Source organism: Papaver somniferum, chromosome 2 (assembly GCF_003573695.1).
Source record: "Papaver somniferum cultivar HN1 chromosome 2, ASM357369v1, whole genome shotgun sequence".
Taxonomy (NCBI): Eukaryota; Viridiplantae; Streptophyta; class Magnoliopsida; order Ranunculales; family Papaveraceae; genus Papaver; species Papaver somniferum.
The window spans coordinates 85,052,452-85,072,144 of NC_039359.1; the positions used below are offsets into that span (position 1 = coordinate 85,052,452).

Here is a 19,693-nt window from a genome sequence, read left to right on the forward strand (position 1 = left end):
TGGCTTCACAATCCCAATGAAGTCTTTAAGTCGTTAACCTGGTTTTCAAGAAGAAACCTAAGGTTAAAGGAGAATCGACTCTAGATAATACAACTAGTATCACACATGAGGTGTGGGGATTAGGTTTCCCAGTTGCTAGAGTTCTTCCTTATATAGTCTTTCAAATCAGGGTTTGCAATCAATGTTAGCTTAGTGACAAAGCATTCAATATTCACCGTTAGATGAAACCTAATTAGATTTAAGATAATATATTTCAACCGTTGGATCAAAAACTTAGCTTGTTACACACAAATGAAATGCACGATTTTAGGTTTGTGTAACCGTACCCAAACATGTACATTTGTTGGTTCAACAGTAGTTAACCAAATGGTTAGCCATATGAACACTATCATATCAAACATATTCTTCTTCACCATAACTAGTTCAAATGACTCAAATGAACTAGTTAGAGAGTTGTTCAATTGCTTAGATCTTATAGAAGTATACAAGACACAATCGAAGCAAAAACAATTTGATTCACTCGAATCGATTAATGAACTTTATAGCCACGGTTTGCAAACTTGCATTCCTTAGTTTATATAAGTATAAGTTCATAAATAATCGTCTTTAGAAATAACCAACTCAAGTACGCGGACTAGGTTCACGGACTTAAGTTCCCGGAAGGAGTTCACAAACTCCAGAAGATTTTCTCGGGATGAGAACCTCCGCCAGTTCGCGGACTGGGTTCGCGGACTGAGTTTATGGCTCTTGTTCCGATTTTCCTGATCAACAAAGTACACATACTTTGGTTCAAGGAATAAGGACTTATACATATATGTGTTACCACACAATGCTTATATCCAATATTGTTTATATAATCTAAACTTTCATTTCAATCATTGAAACATTCTTAGAGGACGTTATATAGTTGTTATTCACAAACCATTTTTCGTCAAAGCCATTTTCAAAGTGATTGAAACATAACATGACTTTTGTCACTAGGTAAAGATGAACTTGGACAAAGCGAAAGCTTACCAACATATGTTTCGAGAAATAGATAGACGAGATAAACTCGGCTCGAAAAGAAAATGTGTATAGTCAAAGTCTATATAGCAAAATGACTTTTGTCTCAAGATAGGATATAGAGTAGATAGACTTTTGAGTGATAGATAAGTTCAAGTCTCCACATACCTTTTAGTCGATGAAGTTCCACCAGTTCCTTGAGTAGTTCTTTGTCTTGTGTGATGATCGTCATGGAGTTCTTGAGCTCAATTACACTTTCTATCCTAGTCCGAGACTTAGCTATAGTAGACTAGAAATAAAGACTTATAGTTTTGATCACTAACATTGACAAACATGCTTGAGATAGCAACGCATGCGAGTTCGACCGAGCAGTGCTCTAACAAAGCTATTTCAAATGGACGTAAAATCCGCATTCTTAAATGGATGTCCAAAGGAAGAGGTCTAAGTTGCCCAACCTTAAGGATTCGAAAATTCAGAATTTCCAAATCATGTATTTAGGCTCAGAATGACATTATATGGATTAAAACAAGCACCTCCTTCCTGGTTTGAAAAACTAACCACTTCTCTTCTTAGGAAAGGTTTTTCAAGAGGTAGTGCTGATAAAACATTGTTTACCAAATAGAGTGAGAAGGATGTTGTTATTTCTCAAGTATACGTAGATGATATCATCAAAGGATCAACCTCTGAGAAACTTGCAAAATATTTTTAAGTCTCTCTTGGAAGGGAAGTTTAGATGAGCAATGTTGGTGAATTAAAATTCTTTTTAGGATTACAGATTCAACAACACAAGGATAAAATTTACTTATCTCAAGAAAAATATATCAGGGATCTTGTACAAACGTTTGGTATTGAAAAGTCCACTCCAAAACTTACTCCTATGCCCAATACTGGTAAGCTGCATAAAGATGAGAAAAGTGTCAATGTGGATCAGAAACTTTATCGATCAATCATTGGAAGTCTTTTGTATCTTACAACTACAAGACCTGATATTGCTTTTAGTATTGGTTACTGTGCTAGATTTCACGCTAATCCAAAGGAATCTCATCTTGCAGCTGCAAAAAGAATCATGTGATACATTCAATACACTATCGGTTATGGTCTATCTTATATTTTTGATACTAACACTGATCTTACTACTTATTCAGATGCTGATTGGGCATGATGTGGAAGACAGAAAGAGTACATCCGAGGATTTCTACTATATAGGGTTGAATTTTGTGGCATGGAATAACAAGAAACAAAACTCACAATCCCTTTCAACATGCGAAGTAGAATATATTGCTACAGGTTCGTGTTGTACTCAACTTCTATGAATGAAACAAATGCTTGCCGATTATGGAATTGACACTGGCATAATGAAGATCTTTTGTGATAAGTCAAGTGCGATTCGCATCACTGAGGATCCTGTTGAGCACTCAAGAACTAAGCACATCGACATCAGGTATCATTTTATTAGAGATCTATATGAAAAGGTATCATTAACATGGAATTCGTGCCTTCCGAACAACAATTGTTTAATATTCTCACCAAACCTCTAGATACTGCTACATTTCAACACTTACGAAAGTCTATTGGTGTTGTTTTGGTTCATTAGGTTTCTATCTTTTTACTTGCCCCTGGATCTATCTATATATTTTTGGGCAATAAAAGCTTGAGGCTCCAGTATAATGTTGTTTCAATTTCACATTTGTTTCTATAGTTGTATTTTATTTCTGTTAAGTATCAAAAGATCCAAAGAAATCCTTCTTTCTTGTTAAAAGTAAGGTCGCTCTTGTTGTTATTTCGGGAATGACGTTTTATGGGGGAGAGTTCTTAATTGAACTTGTGCTTAATTGCCAAATTTTTGTGGGGAGTGCGGCTGTGGAATATTGTAGAAGTTAATATTGTATCTTCATAAACTCCTTGATAAATACACTAAGTTTCGGCTTTGTGAAATCATCGAAACAAAGTTGATATGTTCTTTTTTAATCATGAATTATCTCTTTGAGAATTTCATTATGATCCCGTAATTTTCGTACCTTTGCCAATTTATATTGACAAAAAGGGGGAGAATTATTTAGTAGTTCACACTACATACATATGATTTACGGATCATTATATAAGGGGGAGTGGTTTTCATTGTGAGATGGAAGTACTGACTAAGGAGGAGTGATACATATCACCGTAGTATTATTTTCAAAGTTGTGACATAATTGAACTTTGATGCTGTGTAATAATACTATGACACTGTATAACAATGATTGGGAACATACGTTTATCATGTGTTTTATTATTGTTATGGCTACGGATCTTCAACAACAATGATGCTGAGTTGAACACGTTAAGAATCACTAGAGTACTTGGAGTGGCGAAGAATTCAAGGAATGTTGAAGAACCAAGGAAATCAAGTATGATGGACGAGAAGCTACAAAGTTTATTTATTTTTTAATCTACATATATTCATAGTTCTGTCACTAAAATTGACAAAGGGGGAGATTTTTAGAGCATTGCTCGGTCGAACTCGCAAGCATTTTTATCTCAAGCTTGTTTGTAAAGTTTAGTTGATCAAAACTATAAGTATTGATTTCTAGTCAACTTATTTATGCCTCGGATTAAGATATATTGTGTAGTTGAGCTTTAGACATCACGACATTCATCGATTGAAGACAAAGGTCTATCGAGGAGAGCTTGGAGGAACTTCATCAACAAAAGGTATGTGGAGACTAAAACTTATCTATCATTCAGAAGTCTATTCTATTCTATCTCCTAATGAGACTAAGTCGTATAGCTATAAAGACTCTTATATTATACACATTTGATATTTCGAGCTGAGTTTAACTCGGTTATCTATTTCTTGAAATATGTGTTGGAAGGTTTTAGATTTAGCTACGTTCATCATATTCTTGACGAGTTTAGTTGGAAACAATTTATTTGTTGGAAACTAAATACTAAGTCAAAAGATGATCATGTGAAAATTACCTTGAAACATCTTACATGATTTGTGTGAGACAATCATTTGATGTCGACTCGGAAAGTTTCATATTGATCATCCAATCACTCGAAAATTACTTATAAGCTAATAGGTTGCGTGAGACATCTATTGCCGTCTTCTAAGGATGTTTCAATGATTTAAATGGGAGTTTAGAACAAAATCCTTTGTCTGGATACATCACAGTATGCGTACCTAGTATGCAAACTGTTTTGGTATGATTCAGGTCCGGGAACCTTGTTTGCATAGTATGCGAACTGTTTCAACTATTAAAGTTCGGGAACCAAGTTTGCATACCAGTATGTGAACGGTTCTACCTGAGTTAAGGTCCGGGACAGCAGTATGCATACCCGTTTGCAAACTGTTGGACAAGACCAAAGTCTGGAAGCTATAGTTTGCATACCTGTTTAAAAACTTAGTGGTTAAAGTTCTAAAATCGGTTAAGTATGTTTTTCATACTCATGAACAAATACATTTTTGAATTAATGAATGCAATCTTTGCAAATTGTGGCTTAATGTTCATGAATTGATTCTTATAAATCAATCCGATTTTGATTCAACTGGTTCATATATATTTATATGAAATAGTGAACAATTGAACATCTCTATTTGAAACACAATTAGATTCATTTGATTATCTTTCATGATTGGTTGATCACATAGTTGATCTATAAGTGTAAGATGAATGTGGTTAAGACAAAGGTGTTCATATGGCTAACTTCAGTTAACTATTATTGAGCCAACTCAATATACACGTTTAGGTACGGTTACCCATATCTAAATGAAGGTATATTTCATTTATGTGTAACAAGCTAAGACCATCTAACGGTGGAGAGATATTGCTTTGGTTTTAAGCATACTTAGCTTGAATCTTAAATAAGGTTTACATCTAGCGGTGAATATTGAATGCTTTGTTACTAATCTATGGTTGAAAACAAACCCTGATTTGAAAGGCTATATAAGGGAGAACTCTAGCAACTGGAATACCTAATCCCGACACTTTCCTGTGTCCTAGTTGCGGCTAGAGTCGATTCTCCTTCCAAAACTATTATAGGTTAACGACTTGAAGACTCACTTGGGATTCGTGAAGCCAGACCCAACTATTTTATCTGTAGTTGCATGTTCCGATCTTACTTGTTCTATCGTATTGAGTTTTATCTTCTCTAATATTTACACGAGATTTATCTCCAATAGGTAAGATATAAAAAGTAATCACAAAGCTCTTTCCCTCATTATTTGCGATTCCATAATAACTTCTTCTACTACCATATAGTTAAGTTATGGTGAGGTGATTGATATTTCTAGGCTACTCTTCGGGAGTATAAGACCGGATTATCAATTGGTTCTGTTCACCTTGATTTATCAAAAGATGGAACCAAAAATTCATAGGTACTTCTGTGGGAAACAAGTTTATCTATTAGAATAAACTTATCAGTGGGAAACATATTTGTTTATAAGTCTTAGACTTTGGGGCGTAGCAACTCTTAGTTGTGGGTGAGATCATCTAAGGGAATCAAGTGCGCGGAATCCGGAGTGGCTCAAGAGGCATAAGGAACGTGACTATACCTTAATCGGTGTGAGACTTGGTTAGGGCCCAACTACATTCCAGTCCAAGTTAACTTGTAGTAGCTTAGTGTCTGTAGCGGCTTAATACAACATGGTGTTCAAATCTGGAGTAGGTCCCGGGGTTTTTCTGCATTTGCGGTTTCCTCGTTAACAAAACTTCTGGTGTCTGTGTTATTTCTTTTCCGCATTATATTTGTTTATATAATTGAAATATCACAGGTTGTGCGTAGTTCAATCAATTGGTAAATCCGACCTTGGTTGTTGGATAGTAATTGATTGGCCTTGGGCATTGATCTTTGGTACCCTCCAAGTTATTTCTCATATCAATCGGGCTCACATATTTTTATCTGTTCGATTGCAGATTGTATTGAGAAATTGAGATATAACTTTTTGGTATATTTCTTGATTGAGATCGCTTTATAAGCTGGTGCTCTCGGAATTATATTGGAGTTAGTCCATACAAATTGCCGAACGAATTATTGGGTGTGGTTGTTATACCCCCGCTTTTTCAACTCTATCCGCAACTAAAGAAGTGTCAGGATTAAGATTCTAGTTGGCAAGAATTATTCTAATTTTATTGATGAATAAGGCTTTGTATCTTACAAATAAAGCTTGATTCTTGAACTAGTTTTCATGTTTACGAATTGCTTTGTGACCAAGCAAGCTAAAACTTTTCTATATAAATTATTCATGTAAGCATGTGATAGGCTTGGTTTGAATCACAAAGAAGATGTGTGCAACTGTAAGTATACTTTATGCACCAACTGGTTTTCCAAGAACAACAATTAAGTAGTTCTGGAACCAACAAACTTAAAGTTACAAGAATAGGATATCAGTTCGTGAACTGTCCAGAACAGTTTGGGAACAAATGGACGTCTCTTAACTCATGAGTTGTTTTTTTTTTCGTATTTGACAAGTTCGTGAATTGTCCAAAACTATGTACTTGAATACAAAAGGTGTACATGAAACTCTAAAAATCAACTAGTTTGAGAACTGCGTAAATCAATTCGTATAATATTGAAAAAAAAAATAGTATCTAGGATTATCTCAAAATTAACTGGTTCGCGAACTGAGCAAATCCGTTTGTGTACATGTGAGATTTAATTATCAAGTATATATTTTTATAAATTCAAGTTCGTGAACTGGTAAACAATTTATGAACATAAGAACTAACTTGAATACTCCTTATTGCTTGAACTCTTCTTTACAATATTTATCATAATACTAGAATCATACTACATGTATCAGAATATAAAATGGTAAAGAATATGAGTAAATAGGTTAGTCAGTTTTCAAATACCTTTATCGATGAAGTTTTTGTTGACGCCGATGTTCTTCCATCTTTAAGGTAGATTGGTGAATTCTGATACTTAAATACCATGTTTTATTCCAATTCCGAAACTGACTCTAGTAGACTATAAATCAAAATATTATTTTGATGAACAAAATATGACAATAAGATTGATATACCAAAACTTGTGAGTTTGATCCAATGATGCTCTAACACCAGTATCACTTCTGCAGCAAAGAGAGACGTTGAAGAGCTGGCAAGCACATGGCTGGTCTATCACCAATTCCGCCACAACTCGAGGTGCACCACAAACGACTGTCGACATCTGAAAAACTTGGTGTAAAACCTAGTGGATGACGGAGAGCTGCAACAATACGTATTACATAGTGACGCTGTAAGCATGATCGTAAAAAGAAGCGAAGTATTGATAGATTTGTCTGAGCCAATTGTCCAAAGGTTGCACAGATGAGTATGAATAAACAAAACATCTATGAAAGCACCAGCAGAGCAACGACAGAATTCAGGAAGCCTTCCTTGCCGATTGTATTCCAAAACGATTATTACGACGGTACAGACTACCCTTGATCCTTTAATATTAACAACAACGATTAGGAAATCAAAAGAATATTAGTTGATGCATGAAGCTCAGTATATTTATTATTCTACAATATGTACCTAGGCAAGAAAATGCATTGTTACGACCTGCAGCAGCAAAAAAAAAAGGTTTTTAGCTTTGGTAGAGAGAAGACGAAGCCCCTAAGACTAATCCTCCTAAACGTTAAAGCCAGACCAACAACGATGCTAAACGAAGCTCAAAATAATCCACGCGAGTGCGTCATACTCAGCAATTCTCGGAGGAAATACACAGGATGGAGCCAAAGTTTCAAACATAAAGCGGTAGAGCTAAAGGGATATCAAAAGATTGCGAGAATATGCAATTACGAATTAAACCCAAGTTACGTTATGGTCGCTCGGATGCGGAGGGGCATCCGAAGACGCGGATCACGAACCAGGCAAAAAGACACATCACGGAAAGCAAAGCGTGGATGCCCTAAGTTGCTTGGGTATGAATTTAGATCAATATGGTGTTGAATCGAGAATGTCAAGCCATGAACCAAGCATCATAAATTGGAGAAACGTCCCACAATGACGAAGAAAAATTGACCCAAACGACAAAAAAATATACCAAATATAAAATAAAACATCTTACTCGAGTAATTATTATCTAAAATATATAAATAAAAAGAAAATCCTTGCTCAGATTCGGTCCAAGGGGACCAAACCTGAGTAAGAAAGATCTGACAACTTTTATGGTTTTATGATAAATAAGAGAGAAGAACACAAGGAGAAAAGAGAGGGAATTATACGTACACAAAGATACTACTAGTGTATCAGACTGACTACAAAATTTGTTAGAAAATTTTTTTAAATGTAGAGTGGATAAATGACGGCCTAACTGGATTCAACTCCTGGTACGCCGATCCAGTTATAAGATATAGCAAGTCAGTCTATTTAAAAAGATTATCTTTTCTATTAAGTAACAATAGTTCTGGACCTTCTGGTTAAACAATCATGTTAAACTACTTAAGACGGCTCTCGACTCTCGCACATGTAGTCTGTCTCACATGGGTTTGGTTGTGAGTGAATATTTTTGGTAATATTTAGAATTTTTGATTAAATAAAAAGGAAAAATAAAAAACTCCACTCCATAACTGATGAGGTGTGTATAAATTTGATTTTGAGGAATCCAAGTCAAACAAGCATGATGGTTCAACCTCCAACTACGAACATGTAAACCCATTTTAGCAGGAATGCAAGTAATATTTGCTCCTTGTTTTGTTGACCGGGTAGGGATATAGACTATAGTGGGTACGCTTACTTTAATGGCCGTGAATACGTAAGCCCATTATTGTGGTAATCCCACTCGTTGTACTAAAACGAATCCAGTGTGAAAAGCGCCAAAAATTGTCATTCCGTTTGTGTATCCCGCACAGCCTGTACCTTGGCCAGGATAAAATGAAGGTTATTATTGGAGCGTTATACTATAATAGAGGGGCTTCATTTGGATTTTTAATGTCCAAAAAAATGGTTATGGGATATCCTAAGACATGTACAAAATGTCTAGATTACCCTTTAACTAAAATAAAAACTTAAAAACCGTAGTAGTGATTTTACGTCCAGGTTAGGATTAATTCCAACCGTAGAATTTTATTTGCATGTAGTTTTACGTCCAGGTTTGGATTAGTTCCAACCGTAGAAGCTCATTTTACGTTCAGCTTTCTTTTAATTCTAACCTAGAATCCGATTTTACGTCCAGTTTTCTTTTAATTCCAACCGTAGAAGTAATTTTACGTCCAGGTTTGGATTATTTCCAACCGTAGAAGTGATTTTACGTCCAGGTTTGGATTAATTCCAACCGTAAAATTTTATTTGCATGTAGTTTGACGTCCAGGTTTGAATTAGTTCCAACCGTAGAAGCTCATTTTACGTCCAGGTTCCTTTTAATTCCAACCGTAGAAGTGATTTTACGTCCAGGTTTGGATTAATTCCAACCGTAGAAGTGATTTTACGTCCATGTTTGGATTATTTCCAACCGTAGAAGTTTATTTTACGACCAGTTTTTCTTCCCATAAAAACTTTGTCCCAGAATTCACCAAGTATACAACAAAACTCATTAATTTAATTTTTATCTAATTAAATTAAATTAAAATTAACTAAATAAGGATTGTTTAATCGTTACAAAATTATTTGAGATAAAAGATTTTTGATATTACTTATGGGTGACCCCAAAATTATTTGAGATAAAAGATTTTTGATATTACTTATGGGTGACCCGTTTTTGTCCTATTAGGTGATGCCCCTTTAATGAAATGTGACGTCCCAATAATAACCTTTGCTGGCGTAAAATCTGTCATATATATATCTTCATGAAATAAAACCCATAGATAGACTGCTTGAGGCGATACTGTCCCTAACAAGTGTTGCCGAGCCGAACAGAACGAGGCATGCCGACCCGTTGGTCTAGCTTGGATCACATTTCTAGCCTACCCCAACAAGCTTGGGACAAAAAAAGCTCTGTTTCGGGTTTTAGGTATTTTTTGATTTTTCTCAAAGAAAAAAGAAAAATGAAAAATAAAAATCAGGGCATAGTAGTCAATTTACCGGTTTGTGGGATTGTGCAACACCGAAAGCATTCAAAGGAATGAGACGAATGACCCCTTGTTCAAAATTGTGTCATCAATTCCTATTTTGCCCTATTTTCTTCTGATAAAAGTTAGGGCAAGGAAATTTTTCTGCTACTCTCTCCTCTGTTCTTCTTCAACCTCCAAATTGTTGGCGTTGCTTCTTCGTTCAATCAATCAAACCAAAAAGGTACTCTAATTCTCTCCATTTCTTTTCGATTTTTAATGTCTGTTAAGATTAAAAATGTAAAACTTTCCATTACGTCTGAAAGGTATTTGAATTAATGTCTATTAGGTTTTTCCTGTACTCTGCTTTCAATCTCGTTTGAGGTGCATAAATGTGGAAGCTTGGGTTTAGCAGTCTTATTATTTGAGGGTTAAACACACACCCAACTTTCATATTACATCATTTTGTGAAGTTCACTGTTTGCTGTAGAGAATAGTAATGGAAAGTTAGAATTTTTATAGAGTAATAGTTGATTCCCTGACTGGGAAAGTTTGAATTTTTATGTTTTAGTAGGCTAGGTTTTTTTGTTTTAAGGAAGTGGGTGCTTCTCCTGTGTTATTGCAGATGCTGAGGTGGGATGAGATATTCTCTCTTCCAGTACAGAGTCCTCCAACATTGGAATTCTCTGCTGCTGATCTCGTCTGGTCTAAAGTGGTAGGTTGGCGTGACAAGATTGATAGAGTTGCTCGAATTCCCTATCCAAGGGTTGGTGACTTTGTGAGAGGTGAATCCGCAAATGAAGAATGCCCCACCAGATTTCATGTCGAAGCAAGGAGAAAAAGACCTCCAGAGATGCATTGCAAACAGAAAGTTGATGGCATTCTCGAATATATACTGTAAGACCTAATTGTTAGTTTCTATTATGAATGCTCCTCTTATCAACTCTTGTAGTTAGTTCTATCAGTAAGGTGATCCAAGTTAAATGTATCAGGTATTGGTGCTCCTTTGGTCCTGACGATCACAGGAAAGGAGGGATTGTACGACCAAGCAGGAGTACTTATGTTCCGAAGAAGAAATCTGCTGGCAGACCAAATACAAAGAGAGGATGTGTTTGTCATTTTATTGTGAAGCGCTTAATTGCAGATCCATCAATCGCACTTATCATTTATAATCAGGATAAGCATGTCGACAAGAGTGAGCAACCTTGCCATGGTCCACAAGATCAGAAATCTGTTGGAACTAGGGCAGCATTCGCTCCGTATATCTCAGATGATTTTCGTCTACGAGTTTTATCGCTGCTTCATGTTGGAGTGTCAGTGGAAACAATAATGCAAAGACACAATGAATTTGTTGAGAAGCAAGGGGGTCCGCGAAACCGTGATGACCTTCTCACACACAGGTATGTACGGAGATTAGAGAGGTCTATCCGTCGTTCCAACTATGAATTGGATGAAGATGACATGGTTAGCATCGGCATGTGGGTTGAGAGCCACCAGAGTCATGTTTTCTTTTACGAGGATTTTACTGATGAAGACCCCTTCGTTCTTGGCATCCAAACAGAATGGCAGTTGCAGCAAATGATTCGGTTTGGCAATAACAGCCTCGTGGTATCTGATTCGAGATTTGGAATGAATAAATTGAAGGTTCATTTCTTTTCTTTCTATATGCTATGCGATCTCCTTACATGTGACTTTACGCCTACAAAATAGTTGCATGGATACTAATGGTTAATGAAGGCAGCTTACATATTTATTAATGTGGGTTGATTCTATATGACAATTGGTGTCAACTTGGGCTTGCTGAACGATGATACAAATCATCTGTTCGTCGGTTCCACAAAGATTTCTTGAACTTTTTTTACTTACTCTGTTTTTTTCTTTTTGGTTCCAGTATCCCATTCTCAGTCTCCTGGTGTTTGACTCGGAAAACAAAACTATTCCAGTTGCTTGGATTCTTACTTCAAGGTTTGGAAACGAGAGCACCCACAAGTGGGTTAGGGCTCTTTATAAGAAAGTCCATTCAAAAGATCCTACATGGAAGTTGGGTGGGTTTGTGGTGGATGATCCTTCTGCAGATGTTCACGCCATCAGGTCTTGACCTTTACACTTGAGTGAGATGATTTTCATCCCCACATTTTGTATTTGCTGCAAATTATGTCTGTTAAATCGTGTATGCTGTACTAATATACCCCAGGTTATAAAGCATGCCTTTACTGAAATTTTAAATTTTGAAAATCAACTACAACTGTGGTTTAGATTTTCAAGAGATGATTCCCCATCAAGGTAGTTAACTTGAGGAGTGAGTGTCGTGGTGAGAATACCTCGTTATCATAGAAGGACCTAGAGACTAGAGTTGTATGTTTAATCTGTATTTTTTTCTCTCTTTTGCTTGCTAATGTGTAACTTTTAATTTACTTACGCAGGGAAGTATTTCATTGTTCTATATTGATATGCTTTTGGCGGGTTCGTCATGCTTGGCACAAACACCTAGTGAAGAAATGTCCAGAAACTGAGATGCGCTGTGAGATGTTTAAACGCCTTGGTCAGGCAGTATATAGTGTCTGTCAAGGAAATGGTGATCTGAATTTGTTTAAGGACTTCATGGAAGATTTTGTCGACTGCCCAGATTTCTTAGAGTACTTCAAGGCAAACTGGCTTCCAAGAATAGGTTCGACCTCTTTTTGTAATAAAGTATTGTTTTGTGCTTTATGTGATGCCATCATCTTCTCATACTGAATAAATTTCAAACTTTCCATCGCATGCTTGATTCCAAAATGCAGTTCAAAGTTTTTCTTGATATATATATGTTTCTATGAGGTTTGTGGTTCTTTGTGAAAGTACTCGGTTTCATTGGTTGTTTTGGACTTTCAGCCATTAACAAATCAGGTTAGCCAGAAACCATACCAAATCCAAATAGATCCTGAGTCGATGCAAATACGTATACCAAATCCAAATGGATTTTTGTCAAATACGCCTCACTTTAGATGTGATTGAATGCCACAGGAGTACCTATTTTTAATGTTTATATAACATGTAGTGGTTTGTTCTCTGTTAGATTGGATCTCTATCATTATTCTGGAATATTGGACATAGAAATTCCAATATCTAAATGGTTGAGAAACTTTACAGACTGTAGTACGCTGTGATGACCGTAGAAATTATCATATCAATAAGACCCTGTTATTTTGTTGATTTAACATTTATGTAGCACTGGTGCTCACTGATAGTTGTTGTAAAGTTTTGTTACAAATTGTGAAAATGGCTACTGAAGTTTAACCACTTTAAAGGTGTTTATATGTATCTACGCTTACGTGGAGAGAATAATTATTTATCCTTTCGCTCAGGATTGTGGATAAGTGCACTGAAAAATTTGCCGCTTGCCAGCCAGGAGACTTGTGCAGCTTTGGAGTGTTACCATCACCAACTGAAGCTCAGGTTGTTGAATGAGAAGGAACCGAAAGTTTACCAACGCACTGATTGGCTTGTTGAAAAGCTGAGTACTAAAGTGCATTCTTATTTCTGGCTTGATGGGTATAAAGGAAAAGAAGATTTTGCACGATACAGGAAAGACGAGTGGATGAGTGGTTTGACATCATGGCGCCGAGCATTGCAGATACCTGACGCTGATGTTACTTTTGAAGGTGGATATGCAAAAGTAATAAGCCAGCATGATCAAGAGAAGGCTCATTTTGTTTGGAACCCAGGTTGTGAATTTGCAATGTGTGACTGCAACTGGTCTAGAATGGGTAATCTTTGCAAGCACATAATAAAGGTGAGTAAAATCTGTCGGAGTAAGGGGTCTGCCAAAATGTCTATCAGCCTTTATAAGTATAGGCAGACTCTGATAAATATGCTGCATTGTCCTCCGCATGATTCTTTGATTCGGGATCACGCGATTTCTCTAGCTGTTTGTGTCCAAATGCAACTAAATTCATTAATTGGTCCAGAGAGTTGCCGGAGTGAGGTTCATTCTGTTGAGAAGCAAAGTACTGGCACTGGTCCATCCAATTCTAGAGTTGAAGAAGGGAATCTAAGAAATGACACCGCTGACTCTACTAGTGAGATGCAGATTGATCACTTGGAAAGTGAAAATGGTGTTTGTGGTGAAGTTGAAGGTGAACTAATAGGTTCCAGCGAGATGGATGTTGATCAATTACATAGTAATTACGATAGAGTAATTGTAACTAGCAATGTGCAATCTGAGAATATATTATCTTCTGTTGGAACCGATTCTAGTGTTGGGGGTGAGTCACAAGGTTATGCTGCAGGTAATACTTCTGGTGAGAAGGTAAGTGATCAAGTTGCTAGCGAAAATGTGGTCCATGTTGAGGTTGTGGAGAAAGCAGCTGGTACCATTGAGATTGATGATGATACATCACCGTCAGTAAAGCTAGATCCTCATCAGGTTCAATCTTCTGGTGGTAACTTTGTAGTCGAGAAAGACATGAATCTGAATGTTGTAGAACTTGGCAAGAGAAAGAGAACTAGAGGTAGTACCTCAAGGATGAGTTTACGGGTCAGAGAAGCTGTCAAGAATGTGGTTCATTCTATTGAGAAGCAAAGTACTGGCACTGGTCCATCCAATTCTAGAGTTGAAAAAGGGAATCAACTAAATGACCTTGGTGGTTCTACTAGTGAGATGCAGACTGATCGCTTTGAAAGTGAAAATGGCGCTTGTGATGAAGTTGAAGGTGACCTAATAGGTTCCAATGGGATGGATGTTGATCAATTACATAGCAGCAATGGTAGAGTAGTTGTAACTAAAAATGTGCAATCTGAGAGTATATTATCTTCTGTTGGAACTGATTCTACTAGTGTTGGGGGCGAGTCACAAGGTTATGTTGCGGGCGATACTTCTGGTGAGAAGGTAAGTGATCAAGTTGCTAAAGAAAATGTCGTCTGTGTTGAGGCTGTGGAGAAAGCAACTGGTTCCATTGAGATTGATGATGATACATCACCGTCAGTAAAGCTAGATTCTCATCAGATTCATATTTCTGGTGGTAACTTAGTAGTCGAGGAAGACATGAATTCTAATGATGCAGAACTTGGCAAGAGAGAAAGAACTCGAGGTACTACCTCAAGGCCGAGGGTCAGAGAAGCTGTCAGCAATGCGGTTGAAGCTGTCAAGACTCGTAGCATGATCAAGTACAGCCGGACCCGTTCTTCTACTGTGCGTGTTGTGGATAGTGGAAGGGCTGGTGAAAAGGGTGTTGGTTGATTGAATAATCTACTAGTTATTTTTTTCAACTTACGAGTAGTATTTTAGATAAAATGCGAGATTTTTTTGATACATTTGTAAAAGTAGTTTGACCCATTAATAATGTAAATGTGACTGATCCCAATTCCCACAAATTTAGAAATGGATGATACCAGACCATGGTTTTCCTGAGTGACCTGCAGACTTATTTGTCAGATGCACGGCACAGGCGCAGCTACCTCCTCTAATTAGATGAATTGAGCCCTCTTCCATTTATCAGGGGCCGGTGGCACCATCATATTATTTCTGGACGATTGTTGCTATCGTTTGAAAGCAAGCAGTCAGGACATTCATAAGCCCCTCCAGGAAGCATCACTTCATGCAATCACTTTTCACAAGAAGCTGCTTTACTAAGACCTGGTATAGGCAATATTATAAACAAAATAATACAACTGAACAGCGTTGAACAGAAGCTCTCTTTATGCTTATCACATTAGCATGGCCAATAACAGTAACATGATACAGAAAGAAACCGGGCACTAAACACATTGGGAAGCATCAGTCATTCTCTTCAATATTTTCATGTAGCTGGCTTAACTGTTGCACATTGTCACTGCCCTAACACTTCTGAAATTGATTTTTTGACAATTTGCGAAAGCTCTTCCCTGCAAGATAACAAAATATCAAGCACATTTACCCGTGTCAGCTGTGAATCATCTTGAATGACTGAAACTAATGCAAACTTCATACTGCAAATTCTTCTATTTTAAGTTGTAACAACAATAACCATTGGATTAGAAAGACGAGTTAAAGAAATCAATTGTATAGTTCCTCACCTGTCAGGCTTGAACAAGAGATATCGATAGGTGAACCACTGAAACAGACAGAAAAGATGAAACAGCTTTACATGAGCAAATGGAAGAATTCACGAAAACAGTATTAACATGACTAAACAATTGAGACTATTTTACCCAAGTAAATAATATCCCGATGAATTCCAGTGTACTTGGGAGAACAGGAATCTTGTCAACAGCCTACACAGGAAACCCCAAAGAGAAAGAATCGTCAGAAAGTGAATTTGTGAGTCCTTTGCTCAAAGTATGAGAGTTAGACACAAGAACTTGTCCACGTATACACGATTATGTCATTCAGAACAAAACAGGTAAGGCGGTAAGGCTAATTACCGAGACAACATTAGCTGATGCCCAAAAACCTACAACTCCTGCAAATCCCAAACCAACAATAGCAATTCGATCTTCTGAATTGCTCCACTGATTTTGACAAGGTACAGAATGAGTTAGAGTTGTTCATTAGTAAATAAAAGCGAGCATAACAAAGAATATCACATATAACTTACAGAATTTTGAACAAATTCTACGATACTCGGGGAGGAATCAGAGCTTTCCCGTGTAGCCTTAACGACAAATGCAATGGATCCTCGTTTTCCTGGTATGCGAAAAACCAATCAACAACCATACATTGTAATTTAACCAATATTGGTGACATCTTTAGCCGACAACCGGTATAAGTCAAACCCATTTTAGTTGCTTAAACTGCATATGATATACTAAACCAAGAACACTAAATTTGCTAAAAAAAAACTAGATGCACTTCATAAAACAAACTGTTTTCTAGACCTAAACAACCTTCGCAATTGTGATCGATATCCGTTAACGGGTAGTTCGATATCTAACGGGAGTAGAACAGAAATCATACACAACAGAATCCACAAAGGATTGAAACCAGTGAAAAACCTGAAATTTGTGGTGTACTGTACAGTGAATAGTACATTCAAGATACTGGTGAATTTTCAGAAGTAAAGTGTACCTCCAGTGGCAGAAACTTGTCCTTGTTGAAGTGAACTGAAAAGGGTTTTTCTTCCTTGGAGGATCAGTGAGGGAGTTGGGGTTGTAATGGAAGTAATTGAAGCCATTTTTCACCTGAAAGATAGAAAATAAAAATTAATTTATTTTTTTTGATTTTTCCATATCATCCGAATAAACTAGAAATAGTTGAATTGTGTGATTATAGTACGATTGAGCATAAGATTTTTGCAGAAATGATTACAGAATTATTTGAAGTGGGAGCTGAAAATTGGAAAGCTTACCTCTTTGTTGTTGCAGAGAGAGAGAGAGAGTCGTTTACTTCAGTATCCACAGAATTATTATTTGGTAAGAAGATTAGCCGTCCGTTGGTTGCCAATTTGGCCCTTGTGTTTTGCAGCCCGTGACCCTTTATGGTCACATCACATCTGTTGTCTCTGTCTATTTGAGTAAAAAGTGGAATAAACCCCTGTTTGGACCAAAATTCAATTACATTGGTAGAGAATTGCAAAGGTTTTTTTATTACGAAAAGCTTGAGATTACAAAGCGATTTCTCCAAGACTAAATAGGAGAAAATCCCAAACAAATTTGGTTAGCATTAACACCAAATAATATCTTTCTTATCTAACATATTTCCTAACCATATATACAATATATATTTAGATATACATATCTCCTAATACTCCCCCTCAAGTTGGAGCATGGAGATCTCGAATGCCCAACTTGCGAAGAAGCAGCTCAAACTGAGGACGTCCAAGAGCTTTGGTGAAAATGTCTGCAAGCTGAGCGGTTGTGCGAACATGAGAAGTAATAATGGTGCCAGACTGAATTTGATCTCGTACATAATGACAATCAATCTCAATATGTTTGGTGCGTTCATGAAAAACAGGATTAGCAGCAATATGAAGTGCAGATTGACTATCACAATAAAGGCACATAGGCTGAGAGTGAGACACACCTAGAGATTTTAATAGTGCTTTGAACCACGTGAGCTCACTACAAGTATGAGCCATGGAACAGTACTCAGCTTCAGCAGAAGAACGGGATACTGTGTGTTGCTTCTTTGTCTTCCATGATATAGGTGAGCCTCCCAAAAAGATAAAGTAACCAGTAAGTGAACGACGACTTAGAGGGCAGGAGGCCCAATCAGAGTAACAATAAGTAGTAAGTTGAAGAGCACTATCCTTGCGTAAAACAATCCCTTGACCAGGATGACCCTTTAGATAACGAAGAACTCGGAGAGCAGCTTCCCAATGAGCCACCCGAAGAGACTGCATAAATTGAGCCAACACATGCACCGAGTAACACAATTCAGGACGCGTAATGGTCAAATAAATCAAGCGTCCATTAAGCCGACGATACTGGGATGAATCAGAATACAGGGGTCCATCATCAAGAGATAAACGATGATGTTGATCAATAGGTGAAGAAGCTGGTTTGGCTTCAAGAAGCCCAGTCTCAGACAGACTATCCAAGGCGTATTTCCGTTGAGATAAAAACAAACCATCGGTTCCTCGAGACATTTCAATACCAAGAAAATACTTGAGATTACCCAGATCTTTCATATGAAAACAACGACTTAAATATGTTTTAAAAGTAGTAATAGCAGCGGAATTGTTCCCAGTAATAATTAAATCATCCACATAGACAAGTACGTTAATAGAATTCTCACTTCGCCGTAGGGTAAATAACGAATAATCAGCATAAGATTGTACAAATCCAAAGATCTTAAGAGCACCTGCAAGCTTAGAAAACCAATTACGAGGAGCTTGACTAAGACCATACAGAGATTTATGGAGGCGACAAACTTTACCGGGAGAATTAGTTGAATATCCTGGAGGAAGTTGCATATATATTGTTGGAGAAAATGAGTTATTTAATAAATGTATTTTTGGTCTTGGTGTGGTTTGATCTCATGACCTAAGGGTCTAAGGATACTCACTCATTTTTGAGTGAATGAAATGGAACCTTTAGTCCCACATTGTGGAAAACTAAAGAGGTGCTCCACTATATAACCATGTGCTCATGGATATGTTATAAAACAATGTGGGTGGAGCGGGTGGGGCTAAAAATACATGTTTCGATCCATGCCCATGCGCGTATACCATGCACCAATTTCCTCTTCTACTCGTATTTTATTTTTGGCGAATTTTTCTTTAGGAAATTAATTCCAAAAATATTTTCTTAAGAGTTTTATTTGTGGGAAATTCCTTTTACGAGTTTTACTTGTTTATGAAGAAAACCAAAACCTAACTTGATTTGCAAGTATCTCATCCTATAAATATGACTCGAAATTCTGTTTTCAAAATTTACAACCAGCGACTATCTCTAGGTCTACTTTTCTTCTTCTTCTTCTTCTTCTTCTTCTTCTTCTTCTTCTTCTTCTTCTTCTTCTTCTTGTTTTATTCGGGTGGGGAGAAAAATACATGTTTCGACCCATGACCATGGGCGTATACCATGCACCAAGTTCCTGTTCTACTCTTATTTATTTTTGGCGAATTTTTCTTTAGGAAATTAATTCCAAAAATATTTTCTTAAGAGTTTTATTTGTGGGAAATTCCTTTTACGAGTTTTACTTGTTTTTGAAGAAGACCAAAACCTAACTTGATTTGCAAGTATCTCATCCTATAAATATGACTCGAAATTCTGTTTTCAAAATATACAAGCAGCGACTATCTCTAGGTCTACTTTTTTTTTCTTCTTCTTCTCTTCTTCTTC

At 36.8% G+C, this 19,693-nt stretch overlaps 2 protein-coding genes across 2 annotated transcripts; one reads left to right on the forward strand and one right to left on the reverse strand.

Moving 5' to 3' along the window:
• Window positions 1-10,066: 10,066 nt before the first annotated feature.
• On the forward strand, window positions 10,067-15,344 carry LOC113348264. The gene is made up of 6 exons (XM_026591974.1): window positions 10,067-10,199; window positions 10,581-10,852; window positions 10,948-11,599; window positions 11,847-12,046; window positions 12,379-12,623; window positions 13,300-15,344. The coding sequence occupies exons 2-6, from the start codon at window positions 10,581-10,583 to the stop codon at window positions 15,171-15,173; spliced, it is 3,243 nt and encodes a 1,080-aa protein (XP_026447759.1). The 5' UTR covers window positions 10,067-10,199; the 3' UTR covers window positions 15,174-15,344.
• A 157-nt stretch (window positions 15,345-15,501) lies between these two features.
• LOC113348265 (protein CURVATURE THYLAKOID 1C, chloroplastic-like) lies at window positions 15,502-17,364 on the reverse strand. Its single transcript, XM_026591975.1, has 7 exons — window positions 17,260-17,364; window positions 16,980-17,092; window positions 16,510-16,598; window positions 16,337-16,423; window positions 16,124-16,186; window positions 15,989-16,026; window positions 15,502-15,817 (listed from the first exon to the last, which is right to left on the reverse strand). The coding sequence occupies exons 2-7, from the start codon at window positions 17,083-17,085 to the stop codon at window positions 15,763-15,765; spliced, it is 438 nt and encodes a 145-aa protein (XP_026447760.1). The 5' UTR covers window positions 17,086-17,092; window positions 17,260-17,364; the 3' UTR covers window positions 15,502-15,762.
• Between the last annotated feature and the right edge of the window lie 2,329 nt (window positions 17,365-19,693).